The sequence below is a fragment of the Salmo salar genome, chromosome 02 (genome assembly GCF_965601325.2).
Source record: "Salmo salar chromosome 02, fSalSal1, whole genome shotgun sequence".
Taxonomy (NCBI): Eukaryota; Metazoa; Chordata; class Actinopteri; order Salmoniformes; family Salmonidae; genus Salmo; species Salmo salar.
In genome coordinates, this window is record NC_138292.1 from 96,108,193 (window position 1) to 96,127,996 (window position 19,804).

Below are 19,804 nucleotides of genomic sequence, written 5' to 3' on the forward strand. Positions count from 1 at the left end.
AATGGGGTTTACAGTTATCTGTATCAAGGCCATCAGACTGTTAAATAGCCATCACTAGCCTTCTACCACTTTAATAATGGAACACTGGTCACTATACTAATGGAACACTGGTCACTTTAATAATGGAACACTGGTCACTTTAATAATGGAACACGGGTCACTTTAATAATGGAACACTGTCCACTTTAATAATGGAACACGGGTCACTTTAATAATGGAACAATGGCCACTTTAATAATGGAACACTGGTCACTTTAATAATGGAACACGGGTCACTTTAATAATGGAACACTGGTCACTTTAATAATGTTTACATCGTCCTAATATTTATACATTTCTTAATTACATTCTTTTACTTTTAGATGTGTCTATTTTTGTGAATTGTTAGATACTACTGCACTGTTGGAGCAAGGAACACAAGCATTTAGTTAGATATTACTGCACTGTTGGAGCTAGGAACACAAGCATTTAGTTAGATATTACTGTTGGAGCTAGGAACACAAGCATTTAGTTAGATATTACTGTTGGAGCTGGGAACACAAGCATTTAGTTAGATATTACTGTTGGAGCTAGGACCACAAGCATTTAGTTAGATATTACTGTTGGAGCTGGGAACACAAGCATTTAGTTAGATATTACTACACTGTTGGAGCTAGGAACACAAGCATTTAGTTAGATATTACTACACTGTTGGAGCTAGGAACACAAGCATTTAGTTAGATATTACTGTACTGTTGGAGCTAGGAACACAAGCATTTAGTTAGATATTACTGTTGGAGCTAGGAACACAAGCATTTAGTTAGATATTACTGTTGGAGCTAGGAACACAAGCATTTAGTTAGATATTACTGCACTGTTGGAGCTAGGAACACAAGCATTTAGTTAGATATTACTGTTGGAGCTGGGAACACAAGCATTTAGTTAGATATTACTGTTGGAGCTAGGACCACAAGCATTTAGTTAGATATTACTGTTGGAGCTGGGAACACAAGCATTTAGTTAGATATTACTGTTGGAGCTGAGAACACAAGCATTTAGTTAGATACTACTACACTGTTGGAGCTAGGAACACAAGCATTTAGTTAGATATTACTGTACTGTTGGAGCTAGGAACACAAGCATTTAGTTAGATATTACTGTACTGTTGGAGCTAGGAACACAAGCATTTAGTTAGATATTACTGTTGGAGCTGGAAACACAAGCATTTAGTTAGATATCACTGTACTGTTGGAGCTAGGAACACAAGCATTTAGTTAGATATTACTGTTGGAGCTAGGAACACAAGCATTTAGTTAGATATTACTGTACTGTTGGAGCTATGAACACAAGCATTTAGTTAGATATTACTGTACTGTTGGAGCTAGGAACACAAGCATTTAGTTAGATATTACTGTTGGAGCTAGGAACACAAGCATTTAGTTAGATATTACTACACTGTTGGAGCTAGGAACACAAGCATTTAGTTAGATATTACTACACTGTTGGAGCTAGGAACACAAGCATTTAGTTAGATATTACTGTTGGAGCTAGGAACACAAGCATTTAGTTAGATATTACTGTTGGAGCTAGGAACACAAGCATTTAGTTAGATATTACTGCACTGTTGGAGCTAGGAACACAAGCATTTAGTTAGATATTACTGTACTGTTGGAGCTAGGAACACAAGCATTTAGTTAGATATTACTGCACTGTTGGAGCTAGGAACACAAGCATTTAGTTAGATATTACTGTACTGTTGGAGCTAGGAACACAAGCATTTAGTTAGATACTACTGTACTGTTGGAGCTAGGAACACAAGCATTTAGTTAGATATTACTACACTGTTGGAGCTAGGAACACAAGCATTTAGTTAGATATTACTACACTGTTGGAGCTAGGAACACAAGCATTTAGTTAGATATTACTGTTGGAGCTAGGAACACAAGCATTTAGTTAGATATTACTGTTGGAGCTAGGAACACAAGCATTTAGTTAGATATTACTGCACTGTTGGAGCTAGGAACACAAGCATTTAGTTAGATATTACTGTACTGTTGGAGCTAGGAACACAAGCATTTAGTTAGATATTACTGCACTGTTGGAGCTAGGAACACAAGCATTTAGTTAGATATTACTGTACTGTTGGAGCTAGGAACACAAGCATTTAGTTAGATACTACTGTACTGTTGGAGCTAGGAACACAAGCATTTAGTTAGATATTACTGTTGGAGCTAGGGGAGCTAGGAACACAAGCATTTAGTTAGATATTACTGTACTGTTGGAGCTATGAACACAAGCATTTAGTTAGATATTACTGTTGGAGCTAGGAACACAAGCATTTAGTTAGATATTACTGCACTGTTGGAGCTAGGAACACAAGCATTTAGTTAGATATTACTGTTGGAGCTGGAAACACAAGCATTTAGTTAGATACTACTGTACTGTTGGAGCTGGGAACACAAACATTTAGTTAGATACTACTGTACTGTTGGAGCTGGGAACACAAGCATTTAGTTAGATATTACTGCACTGTTGGAGCTAGGAACACAAGCATTTAGTTAGATACTACTGTACTGTTGGAGCTAGGAACACAAGCATTTAGTTAGATATTACTGTTGGAGCTAGGAACACAAGCATTTAGTTAGATATTACTGTTGGAGCTAGGAACACAAGCATTTAGTTAGATATTACTGTTGGAGCTAGGAACACAAGCATTTAGTTAGATATTACTGTTGGAGCTAGGAACACAAGCATTTAGTTAGATACTACTACACTGTTGGAGCTAGGAACACAAGCATTTAGTTAGATATTACTGTTGTAGCTAGGAACACAAGCATTTAGTTAGATATTACTACACTGTTGGAGCTAGGAACACAAGCTTTTAGTTAGATATTACTGTTGGAGCTAGGAACACAAGCATTTAGTTAGATATTACTGTTGGAGCTAGGAACACAAGCATTTAGTTAGATACTACTGTACTGTTGGAGCTAGGAACACAAGCATTTAGTTAGATATTACTACACTGTTGGAGCTAGGAACACAAGCATTTAGTTAGATATTACTACACTGTTGGAGCTAGGAACACAAGCATTTAGTTAGATATTACTGTTGGAGCTAGGAACACAAGCATTTAGTTAGATATTACTGTTGGAGCTAGGAACACAAGCATTTAGTTAGATATTACTGCACTGTTGGAGCTAGGAACACAAGCATTTAGTTAGATATTACTGTACTGTTGGAGCTAGGAACACAAGCATTTAGTTAGATATTACTGCACTGTTGGAGCTAGGAACACAAGCATTTAGTTAGATATTACTGTACTGTTGGAGCTAGGAACACAAGCATTTAGTTAGATACTACTGTACTGTTGGAGCTAGGAACACAAGCATTTAGTTAGATATTAGTGTTGGAGCTAGGGGAGCTAGGAACACAAGCATTTAGTTAGATATTACTGTACTGTTGGAGCTATGAACACAAGCATTTAGTTAGATATTACTGTTGGAGCTAGGAACACAAGCATTTAGTTAGATATTACTGCACTGTTGGAGCTAGGAACACAAGCATTTAGTTAGATATTACTGTTGGAGCTGGAAACACAAGCATTTAGTTAGATACTACTGTACTGTTGGAGCTGGGAACACAAACATTTAGTTAGATACTACTGTACTGTTGGAGCTGGGAACACAAGCATTTAGTTAGATATTACTGCACTGTTGGAGCTAGGAACACAAGCATTTAGTTAGATACTACTGTACTGTTGGAGCTAGGAACACAAGCATTTAGTTAGATATTACTGTTGGAGCTAGGAACACAAGCATTTAGTTAGATATTACTGTTGGAGCTAGGAACACAAGCATTTAGTTAGATATTACTGTTGGAGCTAGGAACACAAGCATTTAGTTAGATATTACTGTTGGAGCTAGGAACACAAGCATTTAGTTAGATACTACTACACTGTTGGAGCTAGGAACACAAGCATTTAGTTAGATATTACTGTTGTAGCTAGGAACACAAGCATTTAGTTAGATATTACTACACTGTTGGAGCTAGGAACACAAGCTTTTAGTTAGATATTACTGCACTGTTGGAGCTAGGAACACAAGCATTTAGTTAGATATTACTGTACTGTTGGAGCTAGGAACACAAGCTTTTAGTTAGATACTACTGTACTGTTGGAGCTGGGAACACAAGCATTTAGTTAGATATTACTGTTGGAGCTGGGAACACAAGCGTTTAGTTAGATATTACTGTACTGTTGGAGCTAGGAACACAAGCATTTCAATACACCCGAAATAACATCTGTAAAATATGTGTATGTGACCAATACAATTTGATTTGATCCTCTCCCCCTCTACATCATTACATTTCACAACATAATAATACATATTCAACCATTTCCTCTACCGTTCAGCCATTAATAATAATAATAATTAATAATGGAATTAAGAAGCCCAGTTGGTAGAGCATGGTGTTTGCAACGCCAGGGTTGTGGGTTCGATTCCCACGGGGGGCCAGCACAGAAAAAAATGTATGAAATGTATGAAATGAAATTAAATATATGCATTCACTACTGAAGTCGCTCTGGATAAGAGCGTCTGCTAAATGACTAAAACATTTTTTTTAAAACAATCAAATGTCGGAGTGGCATCGAATAGAATACAGTGTGAATACTGACTTGCCTAGTTAAATAAAGGTTAAATTATAAATAAATATAATTTAATATCTATATATATATATATATATATATAAATATAATTTAATATATATATATATGAGATAAGTAAAGCAATATGTAAACATTATTAAAGTGACCAGTAATTCCATGTCTAGGTTGTATGACAGGGTCAGAGACCGTTTGGACTGGGAGAATGGGGATTGGGTGGGTGGTGATGGGAGTAGTTTAGTTTGTAAGGGAATTATTTTTATTGAGTTAGAAATGCAGGGTTAGATAAGAGAAGAATATAGCGGTATTGGTAGGTCGTAACCGGTCTCCCACTCCAGTACAGTAGGGGGCGGTGTTGGCACCTCTCGGTCGGTTAAATAAAAACTAAAAGAAGAACAACAACAACAGCTGGTCAGCCATCTCGGTAGCTTGCTAGCCAACATAGCGGAAACGTTCAAGCTTTTAAGACGTTTTCTGATATATGAGCCACTGTGTTTTGAACACATTTCTGTCGTCTAACTAGTTACCCCATTTAATTTCATGTTTACGTTGTTATTGGTCAGCTAACTAGCTTGTTAAGTTAGCATTAGCCTAGTTAGCTAACGTAGCTGGCTGGTTGAGTTAGCATTAGCCTAGCTAGCTAACGTAGCTGGCTGGTTGTTAAGATAGCATTAGCTTAGCTAGCTAACGTAGCTGGCTGGTTGAGTTAGCATTAGCCTAGCTAGCTAACGTAGCTGGCTGGTTGTTAAGATAGCATTAGCCTATCTAGCTAACGTAGCTGGCTGGTTGAGTTAGCATTAGCCTAGCTAGCTAACGTAGCTGGCTGGTTGTTAAGATAGCATTAGCCTAGCTAGCTAACTGTTAGCTAACATCCCCGACCATGAGTTCACCAAGCTACTCGCCTCCTGTTGAAGAAGAGGAGGAGGAGGAGGTCTGCTGGACGGAGGAAGAGGGTCTGTGGCTGAACGTTGTCGTGAAAGAGGAGGATGAAGAGGAGGATGTCACAGTAAAACAAGAAGAAGAGGAGGAAGGTGAGGCTGTTACAGTGAAAGAAGAAGAGAAAGACGTTACAGTGAAAGAAGAGGAAGACGCGTTCAGAGTGAAAGAGGAGGAGGATGTTACAGTAAAAGAAGAGGAGGAAGAGAAAGAGGAGGATGCAGTTTTTGAAGTGAAGAAGGAAGGAGAGATAACTGTCACATTGAAAGACAAGGAGACAGGCGATCTGATTAACACCAGTAAGTACTGTCTTAGGAACAGGCGCATTTTACTCCGCAGCTGTTCAACTGATGTGACAAAAGCTATGAAAAGTACCCAGATTTTTAATTGATAAGAAATAGTCGTTCATATCCACAAAATATGCTATCAAATCAAACTGTATTTGTCACATGCGCCAAATACAACAAGTGTAGACCTTACCATGAAAATGCTTACTCACAAGCCCTTAACCAACATTGAATTTTACCTTTATTAAACTAGGCAAGTTAGTGAAGAACACATCCTGAAGAGGTAACCGAATGGTATAAGAGATATATAGCCTTGCTACTCTTATTTTCAAATGTCTTTTACTGTTGATTTATTTACACACACGTTAAATCCAGTAAGCATTTCACTGTTGTATTCGGCACACGTGACAAATAAACTTTGATTTGATTCTTATTTACAATGACAGCCTAGGAACAGTGGGTTAACTGCCTTGTTCAGGGGCAGAACGACAGATTTGTACCTTGTCAGCTCAGGGATTCGATCCAGCAACCTTTTGTTTACTAGTCCAACGCTCTAACCACTAGGCTACCCTGCCACCCCAATACATTGCGGTTCAAAAAGAGTTAACAAAATATTTAGCAAATAAGCTAAAGTAAAAAGTAACAATAAAATAACAATAAGGAGGCTATATACAGGGGGTACCGAGTCAATGTGCGGGGGTATGCATAGATAATAAACAGCGAGTAGCAGCAGGGGGGGGGGGGTCAATGTAAATAGTCCTGGGTGGCCATTTGAATAATTGTTCAGCAGTCTTATGGCTTGGAGGTAGAAGCTGTTAATGAGTCTTTTGGTCAGAGACTTGTCACTCCGGTACTGCTTGCCGTGCGATAGCAGAGAGAAATCAGTCTATGACTTGGGTGACTGGAGTCTCGGACAATTTTTGAGCCTTTTCTCTGACACCTCCTGGTATATTGTTCCATTTTACATAAAGTATAATCACTTATCTAGAAAAGGTAGTGAAAACATTTAACCTCTCTGGGCTAGGTGGGACGCTTGCGTCCCACCTACTCAACAGCCAGTGTAATCCCGTGGTGCGATATTCAAATACCTCAAAAATGCAAAAACTTCAATTTTTCAAACATGACTATTTTACACCATTTTAAAGACAAGACTCTCGTTAATCTAACCACACTGTCCGATTTCAAAAAGGCTTTACAACGAAAGCAAAACATTAGATTATGTCAGCAGAGTACCCAGCCAGAAATAATCAGACACCCATTTTTCAAGCTAGCATATAATGTCACATAAACCCAAACCACAGCTAAATGCAGCACTAACCTTTGATGATCTTCATCAGATGACAACCCTAGGACATTATGTTATACAATACATGCATGTTTTGTTCAATCAAGTTCATATTTATATCAAAAACCAGCTTTTTACATTAGCATGTGACTAGCATGTGACTAGCATTCCCACCGAACACTGCCGGTGAATTTACTAAATTACTCACGATAAACGTTCACAAAAAACATAACAATTATTTTAAGAATTATAGATACAGAACTCCTCTATGCACTCGATATGTCCGATTTTAAAATAGCTTTTCGGTGAAAGCACATTTTGCAATATTCTAAGTAGATAGCCCGGCATCACAGGGCTAGCTATTTAGACACCCAGCAAGTTTAGCATTCACCAAAGTCAGATTTACTATAAGAAAAATGTTATTACCTTTGCTGTCTTCGTCAGAATGCACTCCCAGGACTTCTACTTCAATAACAAATGTTGGTTTGGTCCCAAATAATCCATTGTTATATCCAAATAGTGGCGTTTTGTTTGTGCGTTCAAGACACTATCCGAAAGGGTAAATAAGGGTTACGAGCACGGCGTATTTCGTGACAAAAAATGTCTAAATATTCCATTACCGTACTTCGAAGCATGTCAACCGCTGTTTAAAATCAATTTTTATGCCATTTTTCTCGTAAAAAAGCGATAATATTCCGACCGGGAAATCGTTTTTTATTACAAAGAGAGTGAAAGTAAAAGCATGCTATCCCCTCATGCACGCGCCTCAGTCTAATGGCCCTCTGATAGAGCACTTGCCAAACACGCTAATGTGTTTCAGCCTGGGGATGGAATTACATCGTTCAGCTTTTTCCCGCCTTCTGAGAGCCCATGGGAGCCGTAGGAAGTGTCACGTCATGCCAGAGATCCCCTGTATTTGTTAGAGATGATCAAGGAGGGCAAGAAATGGTCAGACAGGCCACTTCCTGTAAGGAATCTTCTCAGGTTTTGGCCTGCCAAATGAGTTCTGTTATACTCACAGACACCATTCAAACAGTTTTAGAAACTTTAGGGTGTTTTCTATCCAAAGCCAATAATTATATGCATATTCTAGTTTCTGGGCAGGAGTAGTAACCAGATTAAATCGGGTACGTTTTTTTATCCGGCCGTGCAAATACTGCCCCCTAGCCCCAACAGGTTAAAAAAGGTTCTTTTATCTTGATGGTAACCTCAACACCAAAGTTTTTGTTGTTGTTGCAGCTTTGAAATTGTTCTCGTTTAGTGGGAACTATCACAACACTGTCAATAACAACTGATTGGCTGAGAATAAAACCTGTTATCGGTATGACAACCAGATGTTTTATTTTTTTAATTTGAACTCCAAAGAGGGAAATGGTCATAATGGATACGTGGGCTGCTTATTATTAAGTTACGCTGTGTAAACAGTTTTCACATTTATGAGTTAGAACAATAGAATGCTTCTAACAGAGAGTCACCTTGAATTGATTCAGAGCACCGAGTCATTTCACTCATTAACCTGGCTCTTCAATAGAGTCACCTTGAATTGATTCAGAACACTAACATCAGTTCTCTCATTAACCTGGCTCTTCAATAAAGAGTCATTTTGAATTGATTCAGAGCACCAAGTCAGAGCTGTCATTAACCTGGCTCTTCAATAAAGAGTCACATTGAATTGATTCAGAACACCAAGTCAGAGCTGTCATTAACCTGGCTCTTCAATAAAGAGTCATTTTGAATTGATTCAGAACACTAACATCAATACTGTCATTAACCTGGCTCTTCAATAAAGAGTCACATTGAATTGATTCAGAACACCAAGTCAGAGCTGTCATTAACCTGGCTCTTCAATAAAGAGTCACCTTGAATTGATTCAGAACACCAACATCAGTACCGTCATTAACCCGGTGGACCAGTCAGTTCTCTCATTAACCTGTTGGGGCTAGGGGGCAGTATTTGCACGGCCGGATAAAAAACGTACCCGATTTAAACTTGTTACTACTCTTGCCCAGAAATGAGAATATGGATATAATTAGTATATTTGGATAGAAAACACTCTAAAGTTTCTAAAACTGTTTGAATGGTGTCTGTGAGTATAACAGAACACATATGGCAGGCCAAAACCTGAGAAGATTCCATACAGGAAGTGCCCTGTCTGACAATTTGTTCTCCTTCTAGGGCATCTCAATCAAAAATACAGCATCTCTGCTGTAACGTGACATTTTCTAAGGCTTCCATTGGCTCTCAGAAGGCGCCAGAAAGTGGAATGACGTCTCTCCAGTCTCTGGGCGAAAAACAGCAGGAGATTTTGTTACTGGTCAGGCTGAGAACAGTGACACTGGAGATGCGCGTTCATGTGAATTCTCCATGTTTTTCTTTCTCTCTTTGAACGAATACAACGTCGCCCGGTTGGAATATTATCGCTATTTTACGAGAAAAATCGCATAAAAATTTATTTTAAACGCCGTTTGACATGCTTTGAAGTACGGTAATGGAATATTTTGAAATGTTTTGTCACGAAATGTGCTCGCGCGTCACCCTTCAGATAGTTACCTGAACGCATGAACAAAACGGAGCTATTTCAATATAACTATGGATTATTTCGAACCAAAACAACATTTGTTGTTGAAGTAGAAGTCCTGGGAGTGCATTCTGACGAAGAACAGCAAAGGTAATCCAATTTTTCTTATAGTAAATCTGAGTTTGGTGAGGGCCAAACTTGGTGGGTGTCAAATTAGCTAGCTGTGATGGCCGGGCTATGTACTCAGAATATTGCAAAATGTGCTTTCGCCGAAAATCTATTTTAAAATCTGACACCGCGATTGCATAAAGGAGTTCTGTATCTATAATTCTTAAAATAATTGTTATGTATTTTGTGAACGTTAATCGTGAGTAATTAAGTAAATTCACCGGAAGTTTGCAGTGGGTATGCTAGTTCTGAACATCACATGCTAATGTAAAAAGCTGGTTTTTGATATAAATATGAACTTGATTGAACAAAACATGCATGTATTGTATAACATAATGTCCTAGGAGTGTCATCTGATGAAGATCATCAAAGGTTATTGCTGCATTTAGCTGTGGTTTGGGTTTTTGTGACATATAGGCTTGCTTTGAAAATGGCTGTGTGATTATTTTTGGCAGGGTACTCTCCTCACATAATCTAATGTTTTGCTTTCGTTGTAAAGCCTTTTTGAAATCGGACAGTGTGGTTAGATTAACGAGAGTCTTGTCTTTAAAATGGTGTAAAATAGTCATATGTTTGAGAAATTGAAGTTATAGCATTTGTGAGGTATTTGTATTTCGCGCCACCCAATTCCACTGGCTGTTGACTAGCAAGCGTCCCACCTTGCCAAGGGAGGTTAACCTGGCTCTTCAATAAAGAGTCACCTTGAATTGATTCAGAACACCAAGTCAGTTCTCTCATTAACCTGGCTCTTCAATAAAGAGTAATTTTGAATTGATTCAGAACACCAACATCAGTACCGTCATTAACCCGGTGGACCATTTCAGTTTGTCCGTGATGTTTACGCCGAGGAACTTAACTTTCCTCCACTACTGTCCCGTCGATGTGGATAGGGGGGGTTGCACCCTCTGCTGTTTCCTGAAGTCCACGATCATCCCCTTTGTTTTTTTGACGTTGAGTGTGAGGTTATTTTCCTGACACCACACTCCGAGGGCCCTCACCTCCTCCCTGTAGGCCGTCTTGTCGTTGTTGGTAATCAAAGCCTACCACTGTAGTGTCGTCTGCAAACTTGATGATTGAGTAGGAGGCGTGCATGGCCACGCAGTCATGGGTGAACAGGGAGTACAGGAGAGGGCTGAGAACACACCCTTGTGGGGACCCAGTGTTGAGGATCAGCTGGGTGGAATGTTGTTTCCTACCCTCACCACCTGGGGGCGGCCCGTCAGGAAGTCCAGGACCCAGTTGCACAGGGCGGCGTCGAGACCCAGGGTCTCGAGCTTAATGACGAGTTTGGAGGGTACTATGGTGTTAAATGCTGAGCTGTAGTCGATGAACAGCATTCTTACATAGGTATTCCTCTTCTCCAGGTGGGATAGGGCAGTGTGATTGCGATTGCGTCGTCTGTGGACCTATTGGGGCGGTAAGCAAATTGGAGTGGGTCTAGGGTGTCAGGTAGGGTGGAGGTGATATGATACTTGACTAGTCTCTCAAAGCACTTCATGATGACGGAGGTGAGTGCTACTGGGCGATAGTCATTTAGCTCAGTTACCTTAGCTTTCTTGGGAACTGGAACAATGGTGGCCCTCTTGAAACATGTGGGAACAGCAGACTGGGATAAGGATTGTTTGAGTATGTCCGTAAATACATCAGCCAGCTGGTCTGCGCATGCTCTGAGGACGCGGCTAGGGATGCCGTCTGGGCCGGCAGGCTTGCGAGGGTTAACACGTTTAAATGTTTTACTCACGTTGGCTGCTATGAAGGAGAGTCCGCAGGTTTTGATAGCGGGTCGTGTCGTTGTCACTGTATTGACCTCAAAGTGAGCAAAGAAGTTGTTTAGTTTGTCTGGGAGCAGGACATCGTGGTCCACGACGGGGCTGGTTTTTCTTTTGTAGTCCGTGATTGACTGTAGACCCTGTCACATACCTCTCGTGTCTGAGCCGTTGAATTGCGACTCTACTTTGTCTCTATACTGACGCTTAGCTTGTTTGATTGCCTTGCAGAGGGAATAGCTACACTGTTTGTATTCGGTCATGTTTCCGGGCACCTTGCCCTGATTAAAAGCAGTGGTTCACGCTTTCTGTTTTGCACAAATGCTGCCATCATTCGACGGTTTCTGGTTGGGGAATGTTTTAATAGTCACCGTGGGTACAACATCACCGATGCACTTGCTAATAAACTCGCTCACCGAATCAGCGTATACATCAATGTTGTTATTCGCTGCAATGCGGAACATATCCCAGTCCACGTGATCGAAGCAATCTTGAAGCGTAGAATCCGATTGGTCGGACCAGCGTTGAACAGACCTGAGCATGGGCGTTTCCTGTTTTAGTTTCTGTCTATAGGCTGGGAGCAACAAACTGGAGCCGTGGTCCGGGCGGGGCTTTGTATGCATCGCGGAAGTTAGAGTAACAATGGTCCAGGATTTTTTCCGCCCGGGTAGCGCATTCAATATGCTGATAAAATTTAGGGAGTCTTGTTTTCAGATTAGCCTTGTTAAAATCCCCAGCTACAAACAATGCAGCCTCAGGATATGTGGTTTCCAGTTTACATAGAGTCCAATGAATTTCTTTCAGGGCCGTTGAGGTGTCTGCTTGGGGGGGGGATATATACGGCTGTGATTATAATCGAAGAGAATTCTCTTGGTAGATAATGCGGTCGACATTTGATTGTAAGGAATTGTAGGTCAGGTGAGCAAAAGGACTTGTGAGTTCCTGTATGTTGTTATGATCACACCACGTCTCGTTAATCATAAGGCATACACCCCCGCCCTTCTTCTTACCAGAGAGATGTTTGTTTCTGTCGGCGCGATGCGTGAAGAAACCAGTTGGCTGTACCGACTCCAATAGCGTGTCTCGAATGAGCCACATTTCCGTGAAACAAAGAACGTTACAATCTCTGATGTCCCTCTGGAAGGCAACCCTTGCTCGGATTTCGTCTACCTTGTTGCCAAGAGACTGGACGTTGGCGAGTAGTAAACTCAGGAGCGGTGCCTGTCTGCGGAGCCTGACCAGAAGACCGCTTCTTCTGCCCCCAGATTTCCTGGGGCAACAATGTAAAAAATAATACACAAAAAAAAAAAAATACTGCATAGTTTCCTGAGAACGCGAAGCGAGGCGACCATCTCTGTCGGCGCCGGATCTAATATCCCTACATTTATGTTTATCATCTGTTATTGTCTGGTTGATTTACAGCAGGGTCTAGTCTGGTTGATTTACAGCAGGGTCTAGTCTGGTTGATTTACAGCAGGGTCTAGTCTGGTTGATTTACAGCAGGGTCTAGTCTGGTTGATTTACAGCAGGGTCCGATCTGGTTGATTTACAGCAGGGTCTAGTCTGGTTGATTTACAGCAGGGTCCAGTCTGGTTGATTTACAGCAGGGTCTAGTCTGGTTGATTTACAGCAGGGTCTAGTCTGGTTGATTTACAGCAGGGTCTAGTCTGGTTGATTTACAGCAGGGTCTAGTCTGGTTGATTTACAGCAGGGTCTAGTCTGGTTGATTTACAGCAGGGTCTGGTTGATTTACAGCAGGGTCCGATCTGGTTGATTTACAGCAGGGTCTGGTTGATTTACAGCAGGGTCTAGTCTGGTTGATTTACAGCAGGGTCCGATCTGGTTGATTTACAGCAGGGTCTAGTCTGGTTGATTTACAGCAGGGTCTGGTTGATTTACAGCAGGGTCCGATCTGGTTGATTTACAGCAGGGTCTGGTCTGGTTGATCTGTACCTCCACACATTGACTCGGTAACGTACACCCTGTGTATAGCCTCGTTATTGTTAGGTTCTGATTGTGTACTTTTTATTTTATAGTTTAGTTTATTTAGCAAATATTTTCTTAACTCTTAACTTTCTTGAACTGCATTGTTGGTTAAGTTAAGGGCTTGTAAGTAAGCATCTCAAGTTAAGGTCTACACCTGTTGTATTATTAGGTGAAGTTATGGGTTCAACAGTAGGTCTATGTTGTTGTTAGGTGAAGTTAGGGGTCCTACAGTAGGTCTATGTTGTTATTAGGTGAAGTTATGGATCCTACAGTAGGTCTATGTTGTTGTTAGGTGAAGTTAGGGGTCCTACAGTAGGTCTATGGTGTTATTAGGTGAAGTTATGGATCCTACAGTAGGTCTATGTTGTTGTTAGGTGAAGTTATGGGTCCTACAGTAGGTCTTTGTTATTGTTAGGTGAAGTTATGGGTCCTACAGCAGGTCTATGTTGTTGTTAGGTGAAGTTATGGGTCCTGCAGTAGGTCTATGTTATTGTTAGGTGAAGTTATGGGTCCTACAGTAGGTCTATGTTGTTGTTCGGTGAAGTTATGGGTCCTACAGTAGGTCTATGTTGTTAGGTGAAGTTATGGGTCCTACAGTAGGTCTATGTTATTACCTGGGACCATTCAACAGTCTAGATTTACCAGGGTATTACTGCTGTTCACCACCTGGGACCATTCAACAGTCTAGATTTACCAGAGTATTACTGCTGGGACCATTCAACAGTCTAGATTTACCAGGTTATTACTGCTGTTCACCACCTGGGACCATTCAACAGTCTAGATTTACCAGGTTATTACTGCTGGGACCATTCAACAGTCTAGATTTACCAGGTTATTACTGCTGGGACCATTCAACAGTCTAGATTTACCAGGGTATTACTGCTGGGACCATTCAACAGTCTAGATTTACCAGGGTATTACTGCTGGGACCATTCAACAGTCTAGATTTACCAGAGTATTACTGCAAAACAATAAACTGTTTTTGGGGTTGTCATAGACTTACAATTGTTGTTTTGATTATTTCTTGAACAGTCTCTAAGAGACTATTTGGTTGTGATAATTGCAAAATATGTATTTTGGATGCAGCAGTTGTTAGCTTAAATGCTAACGCTAGGCTGGTAGCAAAGCTGTTAGCTAGAATGCTAACGCTTATTTACATAGGCTGGTAGCAAAGCTGTTAGCTAGAATGCTAACGCTTATTGACATAGGCTGGTAGCAAAGCTGTTAGCTTGAATGCTAACGTTTATTGACATAGGCTGGTAGAAAAGCTGTTAGCTGGAATACTAAAGCTTGTTGACATAGGCTGGTAGCAAAGCTGTTAGCTGGAATACTAAAGCTTGTTGACATAGGCTGGTAGCAAAGCTGTTAGCTGGAATACTAAAGCTTGTTGACATAGGATGGTAGAAAAGCTGTTAGCTGGAATACTAAAGCTTGTTGACATAGGCTGGTAGCAAAGCTGTTAGCTGGAATACTAAAGCTTGTTGACATAGGCTGGTAGCAAAGCTGTTAGCTAGAATGCTAACGCTTATTGACATAGGCTGGTAGCAAAGCTAGCTGAAGAACATTTTACTGGTTGAAATAGATTTTTTTTTTTTAAGTATAAAGCAGTTGATTTGAAACAAATGGCACAAACATTATATTAAGCAGGACATTCAAACGAGCCTGTACAATTATAATCCAAAAGTAGTGTGAAATGCACTCATTAGCAACCTGTAAATGGAGGCTATTTTTGCTGTAAGTTTATGAGAACTCCCCTGAGTTTTCCCCCACGGTGGTCAATTAGTACTTAGGGTTTTAACAGCTGTATTAACTTATTTCTAGAATCATCCACTATATACTACTGTGAAAAAAGCAAGATAATATGGCTGTTGTTGCTCACTTGAATGTCCTTAAGACCGTTTTCAAATGAGTTTGTAAAAGCATTTCACTTCTTGTGAATCATTGTGATGCTACCGTCCCACCTGAAATCGCAGAGCGCCAAATTCAAATTCCATAAATCGTAATATTAAACATTCATGAAAATACAACTGTCATACATCATTTAAAAGCTTAACTTCTTGTTCATCCAGCTGCGTTGTCAGATTTCAAAAAAGCACACCATGCGATTATCTGAGGACAGCGCAATACATTTTCCAACCAAGCAAATGCGTCACGAAAGTCAGAAATAGCGATAAAATAAATCACTTACCTTTGAAGATCTTCATCTGGTTGCAATCACAAGGGTCCCAGATACATAATAAATGGTCCTTTTGTTCGATAAAGTCCTTCCTTATATCCCCAAAAAGTACGTTTCAATGGCGCGCTTGACTCAGTAATCCACCGGTTTCCCTCGTTCAAAATGCAAAATTAATCCCGTAAGATACCAATAAACTTCTAAACAAGTCAAACAATGTTCCTAATCAATCCTCATGTACCCTATTATGTAAATAAACGATAAAATTTAAGACTGAGAATACCGGAGACCATTACCGGACATAAATAACGAAGTACGCGTACTCACCGGAACGTGCTACAAACACTACAGCCAAAATGGGAGCCACTTAGAAAAACTACAAATTCTAGCTCATTTTTCAAAAACAAGCCTACAACTCTTTCTAAAGACTGTTGACATCTAGTGGAAGCCCTAGAAACTGCAATCTGGGAGGATTTCCTTTTATATTCCCATTCCCAGCCATTGTAATCAGAGGTGAGCTGAATTTTTTTTTTATTCTGGATGGATTGTCCTCAGGTTTTCGCCTGCCTTATCAGTTCTGTTATACTCACAGACATTATTTTAACAGTTTGGGAAACTTTAGAGTTTTCTATCCAATACTACCAATTATATGCATATCCTAGCTTCTGGGCCTGAGTAACAGGCAGTTTACTTTGGGCACCTCATTCATCCAAACTTCCAAATACTGCCCCATAGCCCGAAGAAGTTAAACATTCATTACAGACTTAAATTCTACATCACAGGCATCACCTTTGAGCTAAAATAAACAGTGTATTTCTGCTGTTGTGGGCCTTTAACCATTGGTCTGACTTTGTTGTTCACACAGGAGAGAGACATGACTATCGTGGATCCTCTGGGGATCCTCAACAACAACATGATGCTGATGAGGCAGAGCAGAGTCTCTCCAGATCAGAACACCTCAAGAAACACCAGCAGAGACCCACAGGGAAGACACCTCACTGCTGCGCTGACTGTGGGAAGAGTTACTCAAGATCAGATTCACTGAAACTACACCAGAGAATTCACACAGGTGATAAATCTCACTGCTGCTCTGACTGTGGGAAGAGACTCACCTCTTCGGCAGACCTTAAAAGACATGAGAGAATCCACACAGGAGAGAAACCTTATAGCTGCTCTGACTGTGGAAAGAGTTTTAATGTTCCAAGCAGCCTGAAAACACACCAGAGAACACACACAGGAGAGAAACCTTATAGCTGTTGTCATTGTGGGAAGAGTTTTACTTCGTCAAGCCGTCTGACTATACACCAGAGAACACACACAGGAGAGAATCCTTATATCTGTGCTCAATGTGGGATGAATTTTACTACATCTAGACTGCTGACTTTGCACCAGAGAACACACACAGGAGATAAGCCTTATAGCTGTAATCAATGTGGGAAGAGTTTTGCTCACTCACGCAGCATGACAGCACACATGAGAATACACACTGGAGAGAAACCTCACTGTTGCTCTGACTGTGAGAAGAGATTCACCTCTTCAGCAGATCTTAAAATACATCAGAGAATCCATACAGGAGAGAAACCTTATAGCTGCTCTGACTGTGGGAAGAGCTTTTCAAAATCATCTACATTACAATCACACCAGAGAATTCACACTGGAGAGAAACCTTATAGCTGCTCTGACTGTGGGAAGAGCTTTTCAAAATCATCTACATTACAATCACACCAGAGAATTCACACTGGAGAGAAACCTTATAGCTGTTATCAATGTGGGAAGAGTTTTACTGAATCTAGACGGCTAACTACACACCAGAGAACACACACAGGAGTGAAACCTTACCACTGCTCTGACTGTGGAAAGAGATTTGTTTCATCAGGACATTTAAAATCACACCAGAGAACACACACAGGAGAGAAGCCTTATAGCTGTGATCAATGTGGGAAGAGTTTTACTCACTCAAGTAGCCTGACTATACACCAGAGAACACACACAGGAGAGAAACCTTATAGCTGTGATCAATGTGGGAAGAGTTTTGTTACATCGAGCCAGCTGACTTTACACCAGAGAACACACACAGGAGAGAAATCTCATAGCTGTGATCAATGTGGGAAGTGTTTTGTTACATCAAGCCGTTTGACTATACACCAGAGAACACACACAGGAGAGAAACCTTACAGCTGTGATCAATGTGGGAAGAGTTTTGTTACATCAAGCAGTCTGACTATACACCAGAGAACACACACAGGAGAGAAACCTTATCGCTGTGATCAATGTGGGAAGTGTTTTACTACATCTAGCCATCTGACTACGCACCAGAGAAAACACACAGGAGAGAATCCTTACAGTTGAAATCAATGTGGGAAGAATTTTACTCAGCCAGACTGGCTGATATCACACCAGAGAACACACACAGGAAATACATATTGTAGTTGTGATCAATGTGGGAAGAGATACTCTGATAAAAGATCTCTGATTAAACATCAGAAAATACATGAAGGAGTTGTTTCATGATATCAATGAAATAATGTAGAATGTTTTTAACATTGTAGAAGGCGTATTTTAATGATGTCACAATGTAGAATGTTGTAGAAGGCGTATTTTAATGATGTCACAATGTAGAATGTTGTAGAAGGCGTATTTTAATGATGTCACAATGTAGAATGTTGTAGAAGGCGTATTTTAATGATGTCACAAGGTAGAATGTTTTAAAGTTGTAGTAGGAGTATTTTAATTAATAATGTCCCAATGTAAAATATATATACTGAGTGAGATATCCTTCCTTGTGCGCCTTCACTCCAGGTCTTTCTTATGTCCACTACTTTAGTAAGCAAAACCTACAGACGAGAGCAGTATCCTACACGCTTCTAGTGCGCAATCCCACATTTCTGAGACTGAAGCTCTTGTGTGTAGTAGTAAAACAGAGGCTGAAAATGTAGAGGGGGGTTGAGTCTCATCCCCCCCCTAAAGAATGGCTTGATGATGCTCATCCCCCCCCTAAAGAATGGCTTGATGATGCTCTCAGTAGAAATGAACAGGGGGTTTGAGGCTCATCCCCCCCCCCCCAAAGAATGGCTTAATGATGCTCATCCCCCCCTAAAGAATGGCTTGATGATGCTCATCCCCCCCTAAAGAATGGCTTGATGATTCATTATTATTAGAGTGTTTTCTGTAACTGGTGTGTAGCCTCGTATTGGTGTTCCATACCTCCATCTAGTTGTGTCTCTTGCTCCCTACTCTTACCATCCTGTTTTTATTTATTCCCGAGGGAAACCGTTCACATGTATAAGCAATAAATGATGTTTCTCTGTCCACTTTTTGTATATTTGGTATATATAATGTAGAGCATGCATTCTGTTGTACTTGGTACTGATTTATAGATGTTCTGATGGGTTTTCTTGCCCCGTCATGTGACATGTAATTACCATTTGAAATAGAAGCCTGGTGCCTTTTCACACTGACGATGGCCTGAGATCATGTGACATGTAATTCTAATTGAAATAGAAGCCTGGTGCCTTTTCACACTGACCATGGCCTGAGATCATGTGACATGCAATTACAAGTGAAATAGAAGCCTGGTGCCTATTCACAGTGATGATGGCCTGAGGACCAAACTGTTCTTTTCACCTTTTATGTAGGCACTTTCTTGTACTATTATATATTCTTTGGGCACCATGTAATTTCAATAAACATCTTTATTTGACCGTTTAGGATCTTTGTTTTGACAGGGTCTCTATCTCTTCCAACAATGTCAAATTAAAGAGTTACTATTTATGTGATTAACAAAAAAGTGTTGCATTACACTTACCGCGTTGACGACCCACTTGAAAAAAAAATATGCAACACTTCTACAAGTTGTCCTATAACCAGGGATGTACACATTATTCCCAGATTCCGTGTGGTTTTTGAGCTGTTAGTTTTAACAGGACGTGCAACCTCATCTCCCTCCTCTGGCACAATTGATTTCAACATGATATCGATGAGTTATGACAAATAAGTGTTGTGTTCCTTTGTTTAGCGACCCCTACATTGAAATGAGTCACTCC

At 40.3% G+C, this 19,804-nt stretch overlaps 1 protein-coding gene across 1 annotated transcript; it reads left to right on the forward strand.

Annotated features, from left to right (window-relative positions):
• Positions 1-5,008: 5,008 nt before the first annotated feature.
• Positions 5,009-19,469, forward strand: LOC106591707 (uncharacterized). The gene is made up of 2 exons (XM_045712111.2): positions 5,009-5,877; positions 16,627-19,469. Exons 1-2 carry the CDS (start codon positions 5,523-5,525, stop codon positions 18,108-18,110), a joined length of 1,839 nt encoding a protein of 612 aa, XP_045568067.2. The 5' UTR covers positions 5,009-5,522; the 3' UTR covers positions 18,111-19,469.
• Positions 19,470-19,804: the final 335 nt, after the last annotated feature.

What these genes read in the sequence shown, in the direction of transcription:
- LOC106591707 (XM_045712111.2), top strand. Translation starts at nt 5,523, where the DNA reads ATGAGTTCACCAAGCTACTCGCCTCCTGTTGAAGAAGAGGAGGAGGAG. An exon ending in AGGCGATCTGATTAACACCA is followed by an intron (nt 5,878 to 16,626) that starts GTAAGTACTGTC and finishes TTGTTCACACAG; the next exon opens with GAGAGAGACATGACTATCGT.